The sequence below is a fragment of the Ctenopharyngodon idella genome, chromosome 7 (assembly GCF_019924925.1).
Source record: "Ctenopharyngodon idella isolate HZGC_01 chromosome 7, HZGC01, whole genome shotgun sequence".
NCBI classification, from domain to species: domain Eukaryota; kingdom Metazoa; phylum Chordata; class Actinopteri; order Cypriniformes; family Xenocyprididae; genus Ctenopharyngodon; species Ctenopharyngodon idella.
The window spans coordinates 2085164-2105695 of record NC_067226.1 but is presented as its reverse complement, the minus strand read 5'-3'; the positions used below and the strand labels follow the sequence as shown (position 1 = coordinate 2105695).

General features: G+C 39.1%; 1 protein-coding gene across 5 annotated transcripts in view; it reads right to left on the bottom strand.

Moving 5' to 3' along the window:
- Positions 1 to 39: 39 nt before the first annotated feature.
- The window catches only part of svep1 (sushi, von Willebrand factor type A, EGF and pentraxin domain containing 1), an 83554-nt gene continuing 63061 nt past the window's right edge, over positions 40 to 20532 (bottom strand). Inside the window, exons 24-49 of one of the 5 annotated variants that reach the window (XM_051900670.1) lie at positions 20300 to 20501; positions 20035 to 20192; positions 19365 to 19563; positions 18982 to 19157; positions 18728 to 18852; positions 18474 to 18597; positions 18078 to 18248; positions 17592 to 17765; positions 17277 to 17396; positions 16851 to 17027; positions 15365 to 15449; positions 15005 to 15196; positions 14699 to 14866; positions 13863 to 14535; positions 10945 to 13664; positions 10623 to 10851; positions 10354 to 10509; positions 10032 to 10095; positions 9585 to 9758; positions 9297 to 9473; positions 8533 to 8727; positions 6673 to 6843; positions 4439 to 4534; positions 3923 to 4018; positions 1219 to 1312; positions 40 to 426 (exon numbers count right to left, since the gene is read on the bottom strand). In XM_051900670.1, the coding sequence (XP_051756630.1) occupies positions 396 to 426; positions 1219 to 1312; positions 3923 to 4018; positions 4439 to 4534; positions 6673 to 6843; positions 8533 to 8727; positions 9297 to 9473; positions 9585 to 9758; positions 10032 to 10095; positions 10354 to 10509; positions 10623 to 10851; positions 10945 to 13664; positions 13863 to 14535; positions 14699 to 14866; positions 15005 to 15196; positions 15365 to 15449; positions 16851 to 17027; positions 17277 to 17396; positions 17592 to 17765; positions 18078 to 18248; positions 18474 to 18597; positions 18728 to 18852; positions 18982 to 19157; positions 19365 to 19563; positions 20035 to 20192; positions 20300 to 20501 (6947 nt within the window). In that variant the 3' untranslated portion in view covers positions 40 to 395. Of the gene's footprint in view, positions 427 to 1218; positions 1313 to 3922; positions 4019 to 4438; positions 4535 to 6672; positions 6844 to 8532; positions 8728 to 9296; positions 9474 to 9584; positions 9759 to 10031; positions 10096 to 10353; positions 10510 to 10622; positions 10852 to 10944; positions 13665 to 13862; positions 14536 to 14698; positions 14867 to 15004; positions 15197 to 15364; positions 15450 to 16850; positions 17028 to 17276; positions 17397 to 17591; positions 17766 to 18077; positions 18249 to 18473; positions 18598 to 18727; positions 18853 to 18981; positions 19158 to 19364; positions 19564 to 20034; positions 20193 to 20299; positions 20502 to 20532 lie in introns of those variants that run through there. The other 4 variants (XM_051900671.1, XM_051900672.1, XM_051900674.1 and 1 more) reach the window with 4 other exon arrangements.

Here is a 20532-nt window from a genome sequence, read left to right as displayed (position 1 = left end):
CCAAGTCAAATGTTTATTTAGTCAATCAAGACAGGCAAGTAAAACAAACTGAAAGTTTAATTGAGAATTCTTCATCATTAACTGCAGGAATGAGAATTACAGTTGGTTTTCATATAGTTGTGTTTTCTGTTTTAATAAAAACATGAAAAGAATAGTTTATATACATGTACATTGGACAATCACATCAACATTTTTACACATCATACAAGTTCATGTATATAGCAGCAGCATATATTTAATACTGTTTCATTTTCTACATGAAAAAATACAGCTTTAATTTACAAAACCACTTAGGACTTTCGGAGGGAAAGAGAAAATGTGTTGTGTACCAGTTTCTGACATTAGGCCATCTTGTTCCAACACGTTCAATACTTGAACTCTTGTAGCGTGGCACATTAAAAATGAAAGTATCCAGATTTTCTTTTTCTGAAAAACAACAATAATCAAAGACCAGATGAAGAATGTTAAAACCCATTTTTTGATCTAAATATTATCACCATAATCTCTAACATTTATGATGCCTTCCTCAAGCATGGGTAAATAATATTTGCTTGAGGCATTGATGCATTCTGCTTTTACATATCAGGCAGATGGACCTTTCACATAAATCTAATTGGGAATCACTCTAACCAGCAATGACGACTGCAGCATCTAATTAGCTGAGGGATGCGGGTATCAAGTCAACTGGCTGGAAACGGATCAATAGTACTCTAGTGAGAGGCTGTATTTGCTCAATAAAATCTTGACATTGGCACTGAATCAGTGCAATAAAGATCAGAAAGGAGCAAATTACTTAAAAGAATGAATCGCAAAAGAAATAGCAGCATTTCCTATCCCTCTGCCAACTCAGTGATTGGATTGAAACCAACTGCAGTGCCCTGGGAAATGTATGTTTATTGTAAGAGATATGCTAGATGCCTCTGACACACCTAGTTCACATACAGACACACAAAGAAGAGCTCAGAGAAAGTCGGTTGTTATCTGTATTTCCCTACTCGTTTCTTTACTTGTCTTTCACAATCAACGGGAATCTCCCAGCTGAGTGTTTCGGTGTTCCTTGTACAGTTACTGGAAATAAATTGGCTATATTACATTACAATGTGTTGAGGTTTATATACTATAGGTCATCAAATGTCCAATTTTTTTATGCAATGTGCATGTATGCACATGCATGTGTTAATATGAATATGTTATATATATTATTTATGTTTGGCCTACCTAGAGCAATCATATCCTCCCCATCCTTGGCTGCAATGACACCTGTTGGGTCGGATACACCTTCCTCCATTCAAACAGGGCATGGAACACACCGCTAAGAACACACACAAAATACTCCCATGAACCAGTAATTCACCACTAATCCAGTGCAAATATTTATAATTTTATAAATGTGTTGCTACAACATCAAAGTACTGAAGTTAAAAAATGTGCTTTGAGGCTTTATAGAACTTGTATATCTTGTTTTCTTTATGGTGGTGCACTTTGGCATCATCTTTCTGAGAAAAATTCTTTTTTTTATTAATGCATACATTCACACAATCTGTTTTGGAGAACAACCAGGAAGGTTCTTCAAAGGGGACATACCCTGTGATTTAAGAGGATTTAAGAATTTCCAGAATTGCCCTAGAGACCTTTGTCCTGACAGACATTTACACCAACCTCATATGAATCAACACATCGAGACAGATAAAAAACAAAGAGACAAACTAGAACCTCAGAATGAGAACCAGCAAGTAAAACCTGTGCAGCAAGTGAGGTAAATGCACACAATTATAGTTCTGCTGGTGGTGTTCTTAATAAATATAATAAAGTTTAATTGATAAATGTAAAAATATAATGTGTGTGGTATTGTAAATGAGTTCTTGTCCTTTATAAGTCATTCATTATGCAGATGATCACAGTATTGTGAAAGCAAATGCACATCAGTATGATAAATAAAAACTTTCTGTCTTGAGAAAAGAAGCAGTTTCAGCAATTAAATTGTTTGTTCACCCAAAAATGAAATTTCTGTCATTAATTACTCACCCTCATGTCATTCCAAATCTGTAAGACCTTCGTTCATCTTCGGAACACAAATTAAGATATTTTTGATGAAATCCGAGGGTTTCTGAACCACACATAGGCAGCAACGTCATTGGCCCAGAAAGGTAGCAAAGACATCGCTAAAATAGTCTACGTGACTACAGTGGTTCAACCCTAATGTTATGAAGCGACAAATACTTTTTGTGTGCAAAAACAAAACAAAAATAACTACTGTATTCAACAATTTAGTCTCTTCCCTGTCATTCTTCTACACTGTTTACGTGGTAGACACAATGCAGCGCTTCCGGGTTCAACTTGAGAACGCCGTCTCAGTATTGGCCGAATCCTGCGTCAGCATCACACGCATGCTTCATGCTGCTCACGTTTATAGCGTCGACCAATACTGAGTCGGCATTCACGGAAGAACCAGGGAACGCTGCGCTGCGTCTACAACGTAAACAGCGTTTAACATTAAGATTGAACCACTGTAGTCACGTTGACTATTTTTAACGATGTCTTTCTGGGCCTTGAAAAGTGCAATGACGTTGCTGCCTATGTGTGGTTCAGAAACATTCTGATTTCATCAAAAATATCTTAATTTGTGTTCCGAAGATGAACGAAGGTCTTTACGGGTTTGGAACGACATGAGGTTGAGTAATGAAAGACAGAAATTTTTCATTTTCATTTTTCATTTTTGGGTGAACTAACCCTTTAAGTCAGATCAAAATTCATTATACAAACCAAGATACCGACTTAAATGGTAACAAATAAAATATGTTTGAATATATAAAATAATACATTAAACCTAAATTAAATTCATGTTATAAATAAGCACAAATTAACATGACTATTTTATTTGTGACATTGTGAGAATGATTTTTTTTTTTCTAAAAGTCATTAAGTTTTTAGGTTAAAATGTATATATCTATATTTATTACTACAATAGAAAGTGTATGTTTTTAGATGCCAGTCAAATTTTTCATAATTTTCATTAACTTATTAGATGTTTTGCAGTTCACTTAAATAGTGTTTGTACATATATGTAGTTTGACGTCATTATTAAAATATAAATATTCAATGAAGTTTCCATTAATGCAAGTTCATAAAACTAGAAGTATAATAATTGCTGTATAAAATAATTTTAGAAGTATAGCATAGCACACTACTGTCACTGCTCAACATGTCATGTTAGCTGCCCCTATGTGTTTTCAATAATTGTGTTTTGTTTTACTGCTTGAGCTCCTGGGATCTTCTGGCTATCAGTATTAGTGGCCTGTTGTAACAGGTGTTGCCTGGCAACAACATGAGCATGACACAGGATGACCCAGGAGAATGAGCCACGGCCCCATCCCACCATGAGGCCCTTCTGTCTATAATCACTGTAATCACTCCACTCCACCCTACATTTAAATTCTTAAATTTAATTAGCTTATCATAATGTCTTTAGTTAACAGTGAGAGATATTTCCATAAATAGTAATTTTTACATTTGAACTAAGACTTACTCTAACATGTAAGATCATAGATAGCTTGAGGTAAATGGCAGATGTTCTCTAGGCTCCATTAATTGGCTGTACTTAAATGCAGTGAGGCTATCACTAATTGTTTAATTTGTCTCAACTTGTCAAGACTGAAAAAAGCAGATGATGTTTCTACTTCCTCAGTTTTGTAGATTTGTTATCATATTATTGTTCGATTGATTCTATTGTTCTCCTCATTTGTAAGTCACTTTGGATAAAAGCGTCTACTTAATGATTAAATGTAAATGTATTACTCATTCAAGGTCCACAACGTTAGAGGTTGCACTGACTAGTCAACTAGTTCTGCTACTAATCATTATTTATGTAATAAATTAACTAATTTTCTTGACAACAATCATGAACACAAACACACACTCTTACCATTGTGGCAGCGTGTGCCCGTCCATCCTGCTGGACATTCACACTGGTATGGAGCGACACAGCGCCCTCCATTGAGACACGGTAGGATGCAGATCGCTGCAAAAAATAAGGAAAAGGAAAAAAGAGGCACATGCACTATGAAATTGTGTGACGTTTGGGTTGAAGAGGCAGGAATAAATCAGAATTAGTTCAGTTAACTTTTTAAAACCAAACTTTCAACTTCAGTATGAGACAGTTGTTTCAACCTCTCTTTCACTTTCTACTTTCCAAATATTTATGTATGTACAGACATTGACACCACAACCAACAGTTCTTGCTTTCTAATAATAAAGGAGTGAAGCCAGAGAGAGAAATCCAGCTTGGTTTGTGGGATGACTATTAATAAGCAGCACTTTTTTAAGAAGCTGTTGTGATGCACACTGTTTTTTATCCATGACTGCTGTCATGTAGAAATATTAATAACCTCTGTTTGTGTATGCTATTGTTGTTATTGTGCATGTTTGTGTGTGTACTTACGCTCCTCGCAAAATCGGCCCATCCATCCCTCTGGACAGGAGCAAGTGTTTGGTCTTTGGCACACACCTCCATTCTGACATTGGACCCAACACACAGCTGTACAACACACGATTAGTACAATAATAAAATTGACACAATCTTAAAAAAAGCAGAAACTGTACACAGTGCCACTCTCCAACAGAATTCTAACAGAAAGACATGCAGCATTCAATGAACTAGATGTTAGCTGTTCAGACTGGTGTGAAATTGCACTGAGTTAATTTCTGCAAGTACCCAAACCAGTGCTCAAAGTGGGCCGGTATGCACCGGTATGCAGTATTGGCACTTCTATAATTTAAGCTGTAGCATGCCCTCACTTGTTCTTGCGTTCCAGCACTTCTCACATGTTGCTGGTACCAGGGGCGTCACTAGGCCCTTTTTCTACTCTACTTACTCTACTCTATTTTTAAATTAAAACATATTATTGTGGATGTGGCATTAGATTAACATCATATACAGAAATTATTAAAGACACTATCACACTGTGAAAATGATTTGTTGGTTTAACTTAAAGTAACCTGGTTGCCTTAAAATTTTGAGTTCATTTAAACTAAAAATTTTACAAAGAAACAGATTAGTTTATTTAACAGAAACTCAAAATATTGTTATCTGAACAACATTTGTGAACCTAAGCTGATTTGACAAAAGATTTGTGAAAAGTTGTAATAAATCATGAAAATATTTTTTGCAGTGCAGTGGCAGAGAGCAGTCAGTCATTACACTGATTCATGTTCTGTTATTTTTTTAAAAATAGAAAACGAAAAAAAAGGAATGGTTTAATATAGGGCAGATTAGACATATTGACAATCTAGACAATTACAGTAATATAAGGTTTGTCTATATTCTAAATTAATATTAATTTAGAACTTTCAACCAGTATGAGACAAAATGTTGTTTTAACCTCTCTTTCACTTTCTATTTCCCATATATTCATGCATGTACAGAAATTCACACCACACTCAACAGTTCTTGCTTTCTAAAAAAGGAGTAAAGCCACAGACAGAAATGCATCTTGGTTTGTAGGATGACTGTTAATGAGCAGTGCTTTTTAAGAAGCTGTTGTGATGCCTTCAAGCACTGACCCAAACTAACTGAGCTAAAGACTCCAAGACCAAAAGAGAGGCTGAGAAGGGCAAGGTTAAAACATCAACATGCCAAAAATTAAAGCTCTATATAGTGAATCATTCATGCTTTGTTAAAAAGAGTGACATCCATACCAAAGCCCATCCTTATAATCTCTGTGAGACAATGCTGTTGTTCAATGGCTATTATAAAATAAATTCTGTCCCCGCATTTGTCAATATAGCATTCTAGCTATGCTAAAATAAAAGTAACATTTATGACACAAAGTAACAGTTGGCTATACTGCATATCATTGCACAGCACCTAAAACATTATTATTATACTGTTCATGTCAGATACTATAACTTGAAGACAATTAAAATTATTATAAAATAATATTTTATAAGGAGCTTGAGGTAATACTATATCCAAAGGCAAAGACTTATTGCACTCACGTTAAAAAAGTTTGGGGTCAACAAGTTCTTTTGAACTTTCTATTCATCAAAGAAGCCTGACAAAAATGTATCATAGTTTCCACAAAAATATTAAGCAGCACAAATGTTTTCAACTGATGAAAATAAGAAATTTTGTTGAGCACCAAATCAGCATATTATAATGATTTCTGAAGGATCACTGAAGACTGAACAACTTTAAATTCAAAATAATAAGAATAAAATACAAAACAGTTAAATTGTTACAAAATCACTATTTTTTGTGTAATTTGATCAAATAAATGCAGCCTTGGTGAGCATTAGAGACTTTTCCAGAATTTTTTAAAAAATCTTACCACCTCCAAACTTTTTAATGGTAGTGTAGGTCAACATTTTAAATATTATCTATTTGCAGTAATGTACAGAAAGGAAATGGAACTTTGCAGTTTCTTTAGAATAAATTTAGTGAGACTCTTGTCACCAAAAATGCACAAACAGGGCTAGTAAATCTCAAGCCATTGACTAGCAGTGTTGCTTAATAGTCATTAGCTGTAAAGATACTATAGTCTAAAGGGCCCAGTGCTTGTGTTTATGTGTAAATGTGCAAGACCAGCCAAAAGGAGTGACAGGATTTTGCAAAGGTGCAGAAAAAGGCTGAAGGCAGAAATCCAAGTGGGATTTAAGGGCAGGTCCTTGTGCTACCTTTGCAGGTAGGGGGTGGGGTCCAAGTGCCATTCTCCAAGCACACACTCCTGCTAGAACCCTCCATGGTGTAGCCTGCGTAACATGAGTACACCACCACATCTCCAAACTGGAACACTGCCCCACGGACTACCCCATTTGCCACGTACAGTGGTGGGCCGCAGGACACCCCTGTGTGTGATTAAAATGGACCGGACCAGTAGGTTAGAAAGGAAGATTCTCAGCAAGGCTGAGCAGTCCATTGAAGAACTAAAGAGAGCTTTCTGGGTCTTTCAAGGATAGTTAAGAAATGGCATTTTCGAGCTCTCTCATTTCAATCTTTTTAGGTATTTTAGAATATTTGACATGTCTTTCATGTAACGGGAAGCATAATTAGTGTTGGGAACATACAAACATTACTACAAAACAGGATGTGGTGCACAAGTAATGCACATTTGAGATGATATCATAGTATTCTCTCACATCTGATAACAGTAATGCTACAGGCAGTGAGTGAAATTCAACAGGTGTCTCACAGAGAGAAAAGTGAACCTACACACATACTGTTCAGATTCAGGCAATAACCAGTTATAAATGTGCACACAATCCATCATATACATATGCATGTCATATTACAGAGCTAGCATGCAAATTGCCTAAGGATCAAAATATCACAAATAATACAGCACAACAAAGGAACATTAACTAACTGTGAGAGAAAAGGCTTGTATTATTTTGTATGATAGCATGCAGAAGCAACGGGGACAGAGGAAAATAGAGGTGAAAATTTCCAACAAAACAGACAATACGAAAGAGATTCCATGCATTGAAAAAAGCAATTGTTTACAATCAATGTGACACATAATGTTCCAAACCTAGTTAGCTAATGAAATTGATTTTAACAGAGTTTGATGTTAGCATGTTGGTATGCTAATGGCAAAACATTATAGTAATAATCATAAAAATACACAGCAACACAAATATTGGGAAAACTAATGTCTTTTTAATTACAGATACAGTATTCCACTTAATATTGAAAAGTGTTGATTAATTCAGTTTATTTTTTTAATCAATGTTTCTCTCGTCTCATCTGCCATCTTGGAATTATTTATTTTTCACTGAACTAACTATAATGTATTCTGAGACTTAGAGTTTGGCCAAAACAAGAATCTCAGAAATAGTAAAGATACCTATTTTTGCATCGGGAGCGTGCCTGAAATGCATTAAAATTCTGCTTCTGTAGACAGCTCACTAGGGTTTGGAACAGACCATATGTCTTCAACACCATTAACATTTGCACCCATATATAGTATGTGTCTAATAAAACTTTCCACAATTACATCACAAATGAATTTCCACTAATTGTAATGCTGCAGCCTGAATGAGGAACAAATGTTATTGGTCAAATCTTACTCCTTAAGCTGTTGTAATCAGCAGCTGTGCTTCAGTCAGCACGATTACACAAAGTGGAAGTGCTTAGAGACAAAATTAATAGTGTCTTAACCAATCACAGTATGACAAATTTCCAGCTCGTCAAATCAGGAAGTCTATTTGCTCTAGATTTTGTTAAAATGCAAGTTGTGTGTACAGTATGTGGTTTAGAAATTTTCATGCACTACATGTTCAGATTTATAATTGGATAGTGAGGTGCACCAGAGAGAAGCTGAAATATGTTTTAAAATATGGCCCAAACATCTTGGAAAAGTATTTTAGATTCTGCCTGTGCTGAACAATTTGAGATCGAATTGGGGATAGATTCGCCTCACATTTGGTGCAAAATGCTTTTGGGCATAAAAATAAATTCATATATTAAAGCCATTTTTTGTCATTCAAAGCAACTAATAAATATTGTAGATGGAAATAATGAATGCTTGTACTCACTCTCGCACACTGCAGTGATTGGGGTCCAGGTCTGATCACTCCTGCAAGTTAAAGTGGCGATACCTTTTCCCTGGTTACCTTTGAACCGCTGACCTTTAGGACAACTGACTGGTACTGACTGGCCTACCAGGAAAGCCGTCTGAGTAACGTTGACATTACCTCCAGTCCAGCCAGGAGGAGGGGGGCATGATTTGGCTGTGGGGAGGGTTAAGTGATAAGATTTGAGTCAAGTATTACTGTAAAGCCTTGCTGATTACATAAAAAAGCAGACCTATAATGCAGTTAGTAGCATCTTAACTTCTTAGAAATTTAGTTTGGCCTAACAAAAGACTTTTACTGGCTTGGTCGTGAAATTTCTTCCCCAAAAATGTCTGTTGTGCAAAGTCTTGTGAAGTTTGCACACAGAAAGAAATGTGTTTTTGAAAGACATGTGAGTGAACTAAAAACATCAATAAAGAAATGAACAAATACACAAATCAAATCTTAGAGGGAAATTCACTAAAAATAAATGGCCCTAAAAAAATAAATAGCGTGCAATGGTGCAGTGCCAACTGCTGGAAGGTACAATCTATAATGAGCCTAATTTACATACAATGGAAGTGTGTTTTAACTTCTCACGACTGTATTTTCAGCACATTTAACACCAGTTTAATAGGGTTGTGAGTGGTTAGTGAATACAATTTTTTTCAGATTCTAAGTCCCTCATCTAGAAAGCTTCCCTTCAAATATTGTCTGAGTATTTGAAACCATAGTGCTTGACATACGTATACAGACAGGGAAGGGTGAACTCCAGGAGCCGTTTCCCACACACATGATGAGAGACTCTCCCTGCAGTGTGTAGCCTTTGTCACAGTGGAACTCAAGAGCATGCCCACTAGACAGGTTGTGCTCGTGCACTTTTCCATTCAATAAATCTGTTATCTTCTCACAGCCTCCTGAAACTGAAAATTTGAGGAAAGAATGGAAAGAAAAGGTTAGATAGTGAAACAATGAAAGACGTTGAACTTACGCTGTTTCTTAAAGCTAAAGAGTGACTGTTTATCTGTTCTTACCTTCACACGCTGGTGTAGGTATGCTCCATGTTCCGTCGGCTTGACAAGTGAGGTTCTGTGAACCAACCAATCTCATCCCTGAATGACACATGTAACTCACAATACTCTGGTATGTCTGATCATTTGACAAAGTAACTGCATGGGGAACCACTGGTGGAGGACCACATGACACTGCTAGACAAAAAATAAGTTTAGAGATCAAGAAGAATGAATGTGTAATAATAACATCAATAACAGTATAACAAATAACATCTTTTTCTTGTTAAGCATAAACCTATCAATAATTTGGTGCTTAATTTTATTAAATTTATGCTTACAACAAGAAAAAAAGGGTAAGAAAAACATACCTAATCTTGTTAATTATTAAAGATAACCAGAAAAGAAGACAAAAAAAATAAAAAATCTGATTAAAAAATGATTTTTTTTTTTGGTTTGAAAAAATCTTACCAGCACACACTGCCTGAGTTCCACTCCAGGTTTTATCACCTTGACATATTTGAACAGAGTCCCCCTGGATAATGTAAAATAAGAATATAAATATATACATGCTTTTGGCTTACTAACTCTAATTCACCACTATTAGAAACACATTTATTGGGGCAATGATTTGGGGGGAATATGGCATTAGATAATATAAGGACTAATCCCTGTCTGGACTTTTTTTCCAGAGTGTTTCCCTGCCTATGGCCTGAGACACTGAGATAGGTTTCTGCATCCATGTGGCCCTACATAGGTCAAGCAGTTTAGAAATGGATGGATAAATATGTACCTGTAGTTCAAATCCCGGTAGACAAGTATAGCTTATAATATCTCCATAATTGTAGCTCTTTCCCTCAACCAAACCATTAGGAATGGGGAGAGGCTTCTCACAAATAACAGGGACACAGGAATTGGAAGAGAAAGATGGAGACCATTTGCCAGAGGCCTGGATGAAATAAAAGGAAAATAACATTGAGACATATTTAGAAAATGACAAATTTATCACCAAATGATGCAAGGAGTGTCTACACAGAATGATGATCTTAGCATATCACTTACTGCACACTCAGATAATCCAGGTCCCTCAAGATAGTACCCTGGTATACAGGAGATTATGACTACGCCCCCTACAGGTGTGAGCTGCTTGCCTGTGACAACTACATTGGTGAGGTTAGCAGGCAGGCTGCAGGGTGAAAGTCGACATCTGACGCCGTGTTTGGACCAGGTGCCATCACTTTCACAGGTAATTGAGTCTGTCTTTGTTGCTAACTCAAAGCCTTCTTTACACCTGTGTCAAGTGTAAACTTTCAGTTCAATGCACCTCAGCATTTTTATGTGTACAATTTAGCTTTTATTGAATGTTTATGTTATGTAATTTTACCTGTACTGAGCTTTGCTGCCATAGGTTAACACCACTCCCGCAGTCTCTGCATTAGGGATGAGAGGAGGCACTCCACAGGAAATGGGTTCACAGCTCAGGTTGGGCTCTCCCCATCTACCCAACCTTCCACAGGAAAGATGGGGGAAACCTTTCAAATGATATCCTGGCCTACAGCGATAGGTGACTGTATCAATAGAGTAGGCAGCACTGCCTTGTACGACAGCATTAGGCACAGCTGGGGGAGGGCTGGAACATCTCCCTCGGGTGCAGATAGGTACTCCTGGACTCCACACTCCGCCCTTGTCACATATAGCCTCTGCTGGGCCAAGAATTTTATATCCATCATCACATCGGAACCAGATGCTTGCACCACAGGTGTGGTCTCGGCCGAGAATAGTGCCGTACTTCAGAACCGGGGGACTGCAGACACATGGTCGGCATTCTGGAACTTGCCCCAGCCAGACACCCTCGGCAGCACATCGTAAAACCGGACTGCCAACAACCTCATAGCCTGGAAAGCAAATATACTCCACAACATCATCGAAATTAAAGCTTGATCCATTCAGGTAACCATGGCTAATGTCCTCAGGTGGGTCGCATGTGACTATGTCGCACCGCGGAGGAGGGTCATCCCATAGTCCATCAGCTCTGCATATTAGCGTAGGATTTCCCGTCAAGACGTAGCCAATGTCACACGCATACCTAACCATACCGTTGTAGCCATAATTCGTGCCTGTTACTCTGCCATTTTCAATTACTGGTGGTTGACCACAGTAGGCTGGTAGGCACTTCGGAGGAGCCTCACTCCAACTGCCATTGGCCGAACAAACACTGGTCGGCGCCCCCTGTAGGATGAAGCCAAGATTGCAACTGAACAACAACCTCTTACCAAACGTATAGTCGTCTCCTCTTATTAAAACATCCTTTGATATAACAGGGCGCCCACAGGAGACTGCTCTACATGTTGGAGCTTTGTTGTCCCATTTCCCATCAACCTGGCAAGTTCTAGTTTTAACACCCTCAAGGACAAACCCTTTATGGCATTCATAATGAATAAGCATCTTGACGTGAAAGGATTTTCCAATCACCTCACCATTCGCAATGCCTCCAGGATTACCACATGAGATGGGCAAACAGCGAGGAGCATCATCACTCCACTGCTGCCCAGAGATACACTGTCGGATTGTCTGTCCACTGAGCTCATAACCCTCTTCACAACTGTACTCGGCAAGGCTGCTAAGTGGGCTATTTGTTACCATAACTGATCCATATTCAGGGCTGGGTGGAGTCTCACATTGTGCCGGAGAACACACAGGTGCGGTTCCATTCCACATGCCATCTTCTAGGCACATCAACACGACACCACCTTTCATTTCATACCCAGCATGACAATGATATTGAACCAGGGAACCATGTAAAAAGCTGTTGTCTACTGGTAAATCTTGGCTTGTAAGTGTGTCATCTTCTGCTGATAGTTCTTTGACCTTCGAGTAGTCACCAAAGTCAATGTGCGGAGGCAGCCCGCAGTCAGCAGGAGTACATTTTGGCTCAGAGCTTGACCAGCCATGCTCTTCACAAGTGAGATGATTATTACCCACTAGCAGGAAACCTGGGAAGCAGCTATAGAAAATAGTAACCCCAAACTTGCGGTCTCGTCCTTCTACAAAGCCATTGTCAATAGGTTTTGGAGGAGAACAGTAAATCTGCACACAAGAAGGAGCCTCTTGGTGCCACTGTCCATTCTCCAGACAGGTGAGGGTTTCTGGGCCTTGTAAGCGGTACCCCCTTTGGCAGGAATATGTAACTGATTGGCTAAACTGAAGCCTGGAATACCTAACAGAGCCATTGGGAATCTCCTTGGGTGCAGCACACTTAACAGGGTGACATACAGGTATACCTCCTATCCACAGTCCACTTTGACCACAAAGCACAGTGCTGTTACCTACTAAGTCATACCCTGCCTTACAGCTATAGATGGCAGTACTAAGATACATTAGTCCTTGAACATCCACAATTCCATTTGGTATGTCCTCAGGCTGTGGGCATTCAACAGGAATGCACTCAGGATAAGGTTTACTCCAGTTCCCATCTGCCTGGCAACGGACAGAAGCTTCCTTACGGAGTGTAAAGCCATCCATGCAAGAGTAGGTCACCACACTAGCAAAGTAGGACAGTGTGTCTGATGGGTCACCAAAGGCAACCTCAGGTGGAGGTCCACAAAACACTTGTTTGCAGACGGGGAAAGAGTCATTCCACTCTTGGGATGGGGTACAACGAAGAGTTCGTGCTCCATGGAGAACATACCCTTCCTCACAAGAAAGCTCCACAGTGCCCGAGTCAGAATCCAATCCACGCAGTACAAGGTGATTCTCCTCTAAAGGTGGTTCAGGGCACTGTACTGGGGAACAACGTGGGGTTACGCTCTTGTCCCAATTTCCAAACTTTAAACAAGTCCATACAGAATCGCCAATGAGTTCATATCCCTCGTTGCAGACAAACTCCACCTTGCTGCCAACTTCAAAGGTGGAGCCACGATAACGGCCATTTTTGATATCAGGTGGGGTAGGGCAGGTGAGGAGGACACAAACAGGAGGGTTGTTGTTTGACCACTGCTTATTGGCCATGCATATACGTTCCGGCTTCCCAGTAAGGCGATAACCATCATTGCAAGCATAGGTCACTCTACTGCTGTATACATAGCCATTCTTTCTTATTTGGCCCTACATAGAGAAAAAAAAAAAATCATGAGTTTAATCATGTATGTGAAATGATCAAGGATTACATCGATTTTAGAATTCTGTACTGTTTTGTAAAAATAATAATAATAATAATATATATACACACATATACATATACTGTTTACATAAGCAACACGGTGCTAATATCTCATGCTCCCAGATAGACAGTATTGAATTTACCTGGATAAAACCATTTGCCAAGCGAGGTGGGCTTGGACAGGAAATAGGCTGGCATGTGGGCAAGACACCTCCCCACTCACCATTGGCTTTACAAATTCTCCTCTTCTCTCCTCGAATGAAATACCCTTTATCACAGCTGTACGCAATTACAGCTCCAAAACTATAATTGCTCCCACTTACATAGCCCTTCTCAATACTGTCTGGCTTTGAGCATCTGACAGGCATACAGCCAATGTCCAAAGGCGAGGGTGTCCACTCTCCCCCTATCATGCACTTCAGGGTTCCTGTTGTGTTGAGAACAAAGCCCTCTTCACACTTGTAGTTGACCTCTGTGTTGCTAGCATACTTCTGTTTGTTTATGGAGTCCAGAATGGCATGAGGTAAATCCGGGGGACGCTGGCAGAAGTTGGCAATGCAGTGAGGAATGCCAAAGCCATCTGGGGGTGCCCAAACACCTTGGGCATTGCAGAACAGTTTCGTATTGTTACCAGCAGTGTAGCCGTCATCGCAGAAATAGATAGCAGTGTCCCCAAAAAGCTGGTGTCCAGTGTCAGGTAGGGCATGGTCAACTTGGGGTGGTGGCCCACAAGACAGAGGCACACACTGGGCAGAATTACGAGTCCAGTTGCCACTTGGGAGGCATTCTTGTGTTTCTATGCCAAGCAGGGTGTAACTACAATAAGACAGATTTTGCAAATCATTGTTGTCAAATAATTACTACAGTGATTGAAAAAGATATTTTACAGGGCATCAAACATCTGTTTTTGCTCAACACCTACAAATATAATCGGATCAAAGCCCTTGGCACAAAAATTTACATAAATGAAGCAAGTTACCCCTCTTTGCAAATATAGATGATTCTGCTACCCAGCGTAAAGTTGTCGCCCTTAATCACAGCATCCCTCAAAGGAGGAGGTTTGCCACAGTCCACCCTGGCACAGATGGGGGGAGGAGATGCCCACTCTCCTGATGACTCACATTTCAGTTCCATGGCACCATGCAATCTTTACACACACAAAAACAAGGTGAGTCAACACATTCTATGACATCTAGATTGTGTAAAAACCAACCATACAATTTAAAAATGTTTTTCTGTATGGTCCCTGCTATAGAGTCAGTGATGAAAATGTATTAGACTTTACCTGTATCCCTCTATGCAGGTATAGGTTAGCGTGGAGAGGTAGACTTTCCCATTTAGGGTATACTCAGCATAATCCACCACTGGGGGCTCACCACAGGTTACAGGCTTACAAATATGGGGCTCTCTGCTCCACTTCAAATCAGATTGACACTGGCTTTCTACTGGCTCCTGAGGGACATAGCCCATCTCACAACTGCAGCAGAGCAGAAAATATAAAGATTAGCTACACACAAAAATATCATCCTTTCCCATTATGTTATTAATTAAAAACAGTCTTTTTTTTATATTCAAACAGGTCTCTTAAAAGTGGCTATACAATACCTCTAGAAACCGACTCTACATCTAACACTGACAGTGATACCTGAAAGTCACCTTGCTTCCGTATGTGAAGTTTGCCCCTTTTAGGATTCCATATTCTGGGAGAGTGGGATGAGCACAGGAAAGGGCTGTGGGAAGAGGTCATTAGAAGCAGATTATGTTCAGTGTTTTCAATGCACTTCAGACTTCAGACCATAATTGTCTTCATCATTGCATTAAATCCATTAAAAATCAATGCATCTGGAGAGTGTCAGGAATCCGCCAAAGCAAAATGCATGTAACATTGATTGGCATACAGTAATGTGGGTTTACCAGGCATGAAAGCCTCATAAAAGCTGCTGGCTGAGGTTCAGGACAACGTTCAGTCTGCTGGCAATGCAAAAATACTACCATGGACTGAACAAAGCTGAACAATTTTTGGATGACCATGGCACTCTTTCAGGATAAAAAGCCTTTATTAACAGATGGCTACATACACAAAATCTAAAAAGACTCTAGACCAAACCCTAGACCGTAGAGCACCTGGACTTTATATTTTTCCCAGAGATGCACTCTCTACTATTGGACTTTAAAGCTGAACAATTGTTTATCAGATAAGGTACGTATATGTGACGAGCAGGGCGGGCGAGAGCCGTGAGGGAACGGCGCGAGGCCGGTGACGCCTCACAGGTGGAGCTCGTTAACTCTCGCGTCACCGGCCTCGCGCCGTTCCCTCACGGCTCTCGCCCGCCCTGCTCGTCACAGTATATATTTACAGATCAGTTCCCAACCCCAAAACCCAGCAGGAAGATTAAAAAACAATGTATCTGCGTTGTATGTGGCTGGATTACACAAACATTTACATATAAATTGGAGGCTCCAACCATTTGGATCCCAATACAAGCTCAAATTAGTTATTATTACCAAATAACATTAGTACATTAATTGAATTTTTGCATTAGTTTGCCTCTTTTAATTCCAGTGAAGAACACAACAAGAATTATGTTCAAATCATTGTTTTGTGTGCTAGCTTTGTTTTCTTATTTTCTACCCTACTGTTTAAAAGTTTGAGGTTTTTAAGTTTTTTTTTATTGTTTTTGAAAGAAGATTATGCTCACCAAGGCTGCATTTATTTGATTTAAAAATAATAATAATAAAAAGTTTTATGAAAATATTACTACAATTTAAAATAACGCTTTTCAATTTTAATATATTTTAAAATTCATTCCTGTAATGGCAAAGCTGAATTTTTAGCAGTCCTAACTCCAGGTTTCAGTGCCACATGATCCTTCAGAAATCATTATATGCTGATTTGGTGCTCAAGAAACATTTCCTTTTATTATCAATGTTGAAAACAGTTGTGCTGTTTAATATTTTGTGTAAACCATGATTTTTTTTTTTTTTTTTTTTTTTCATTTAAATGCTACTTGGCTGAATAAAATTATTAATTCCTTTAAAAAAAATCATATTGACCCCAAACGTTTGAAAGGTAGTATATGTAGGCAAACAGTAGCACCAATATACAGATCTGAAGGCTAGGCCTACTGTACCTTTGCAGTATGGGACATCTTCCTTCCAAATTCCTTCCTCTGTGCAGGAAAGACGGGATGAGCCAATCAACTCATAGCCTTCCTTACAGGAAAAGACCACCTCACTGCCCATGATGAAATTACTGCCCTCACGATGCCCAAACTCCGGAGCACCTGGATCTTTACATTTTACAGGCTCTTGTGAAAATAAAGGGAAAAAAAAATAATTGTCTTCAGTTTATGAAGTAAAACATATTAGTGATTTTAGAAAATTGTGGTGGACAATATGTTGTCCGATTTGTAAAGAATTGGCAGACTGGGTCCAAAATGCACAACTGCAATAATAATCATGCAACTGTGTGGACTAGCAGTGCACTCATCAAGAGACTGCTACCTGTGGAAACTTATTTGTCCATATAAATTGTCCAAATTATAATGAGATGTTACCTGTGCAGTTTCTTCCATCTCCACTGTAAGGAGGTATGCAGGTGCATATATGAGAGCCATCAGTGTTCTGGCAACTAGCATGTTCATCACATTCAGAGCCCAGAGAACATTCATCCACATCTGTAATATGAGCACAAACCAACATAAAAACAAAGGCATGCAAAGTATAAATGATAAATGAAAGACCAAATGTAAAATGATATTACAGGTTCCATGTGCACCTGTGCATAGTGGTGATTGATAATTTAATATAGACCTATTGTCTATTCACTCTGTCTATCTGGTTCTTTCAAACATTTGCTTTGTATCACTTACCCAGACAGGCAGGTGGGTTGCCAATCCATTTGCCATTATTGGTACACAGCAACTTACTCTCTCCGAGGAGATAGAACCCTGGTTTACATTGATAAAGCACTGAGCTCCCAGCATAGAAATCATCTCCATGATACTGGCCATGCTCCAGATCAGGGGGGGGACCACACTCCACACCTACATATATAGAGAAAAGCCCTGGCACAGATTAATGATGGTTCTGGTACTAGGTAATCAGTAACGTTAATACTACATAGTGGGTGTATGCAGAACATGTGAGTGTGTGCACAAAGTGTCTATTTGTGTTATGGCATGTATTTATTTGAATTTTAAATTGTTAAATATAAGTTGTATGATTATATATCAGTACAGTGCAAGTATATTGTTGTGTACGCGGCTGTGATGGTAAGTCTGAATGTGTCATTTATTAAACAGTCAATGTATGCGTTTGTGTCTTTTGTTGTTTATCTGTGCATTCACATCACTCACGTTCACATATTGGATCTGCGTGGCTCCACTGGCCTCTGTTTAAGCACTGCTGCACTGGCTCCCCCACCAGATAGAAGCCAGGACTGCAAGAGAACTGCACCTTAGAGCCTGGACTCACAGCTTTACTGGATGAGAGCAATTGAGGAACAGAAGATTCCACCAGGGGGCAGTCTAACAAAGACCAAAACAGTGGACAACAAACATTACACTTGAACATGGTTAGGTTAATATGTGTTTGGTAGTTACACATCAGGATACATTTGATAAAATAAGACAAAATGTGAGTACTGTTGTTATTGTGTAGTAGTATGTAAAATTCACACCAAGACCTGCAGAGAAACAGTTTTGTTCCACATTGCACACAGAGTTGATAGACAATAATAGATCAACAGTTACCAGCACAGAAAGTGCTCTTGCTGTTGGTCTTTACTCGGCCTGTGACCCCTCCTAAGAAGTCAGGCCAGGCAAACACGTTCCCTTTCTGCAGATCACGTGGACAGCTGCTGGCCAGAGATTTGATCTGAGAATAGTTGGAAATATGTTTATTTTCTGATCTCAGAGCTGTTCAGAAAAATACTTTTTTCAGGCTCAGTGAACTCTGTACACTGTTAACATGAGAGTAAGAGTAAGGAATGTGTATAAAGTGTTACCTGCTGTGGTGATAAAACATAATTCCATATATTAAGTTGGCTAACAGTGCCCACAAAAGACTCTACTGGGTTGAAGCCATCCCCCCTCTGGTCCTGATCCTGTCCAAGTACCAGAGCGCCCCCTCCTGTTTGATGTATAGAGCAAACATTTCACCTTCTGGATGCACTTTCTCTTTTGAAGCACCACAAAGCAATAAAGGTGTCTTAATAAACTGGCAGTGTATTTGAATTGTTTATCAGGTATAAAGGTAAACCTGGTATGGTAGTGCCAACTGATAGTCCTTTCCCTCCATCTGAAGGGTTCCCATCAATATAGACTCTCCAATCGCCATCCTTGCTGCGCCATGATACACCAATGTGGTGCCAGAGGCCATCATTTACTGCTGGGCAGTCAGTGATCCGCTCCTTTCCATTAACATACAAGACCCACCTGAAAGTAAGAATGTAAGAAAAAAAAGGGAAGAGAGACAGAGGAGAATGCAAGAAAAAGAGTGAGGGTTAAACAAGAGTAAAATCAAACCTTTGTTTGGCTTTTATATTTGTTTGGGTGTTGGTAGGATCAGCTTACATAAAGCAAACATGTTAAACAGGTCATAGCACATAAATTGAGGAATGTAAATGAAAACACAGCTCTCACCCATTATAGTCGATGAGGAGGAAGGCATTGTCACTTCCCTCTACAGCATAGGAGATGGGAGTTCCATAATTAACAGTGTCTAAAGACCTCATCCAGAATGTACACGTGATCTGTGTAAGAGATGGCATCTGACCGTCCATCATCACATAACCATGGATACCAGAAACTTCAAACTCCAGATCAAAAGAGTAGGGCATTTCTGTTTGAAAAAAAAAGATAACAGACGATACGTGATTATCACTGGGATCATAAATTATTTTAAAATGTGTCTGAGGTTAACTTATAATGTTACTTAGGTTTTAACCAAATATTATAGAAAAAAATGTATATAAACAAATATAAATGATATAATTTATCTTTAATGTTAATGTATTCATTTGTGGGATGTAAAAGTTCAAAAATGTTTTTGTAGCTTAATTCTAATGGTCTTTTTGGACTGGGGAGGTAGTTTGGGTTCTAAAAGTTACAGTTTGTTGTCACAGTACTTCAAACTTTATCTGAAAACATCATTGAAAAAATGATTCTGTATAACAGGGTGGGAATTTTCCAAACTTTTCTGGGAACGCATCTCAATTAAAGTGACACTATTCTGTCTCTAACAAGCCTTTGTAAAACTTATCTCTATGATGATGATGATTTCCATGATTTTTTCATCTCTTTCCCTCAATACCTGTCTCACACCTGGTTCCGTTGAACCCAGGAGGGCATCGGCAGCTGAAAGCGGCCACTCCATCCACGCAGGTTGCGCCGTTCAAACACAAATTCGGTTCACAGTCATCTATGTCCTCCTGGCACAGTCTGCCTCTGTATCCATTCACACAATCACACCTAATCGCAAATGTGAGACAAAGTCTGTTATCTATCATATGTCTGTGGTTTATTGCATTATAAACATCTTCCTAATGCAATGTTTCCACAAAGGCTTCCTCACTAACCTGAAATCATTGACAGCATCCACACATGTACCTCCATTTAGACAGGGGGCGCTGTAGCACTCATCGACATCAACCTCACAATTGTCACCACTGAAGCCCTGAGGACATGTGCAGAAATACCCACCCTCCAAGTCTTTACAAACACCTCCGTTTTGGCATGGGCTGGAAGCACACTCATTTATTTCCAACTCGCAACGTGGACCTAGATGTAAATGATAAAGTTATTCCTTGAA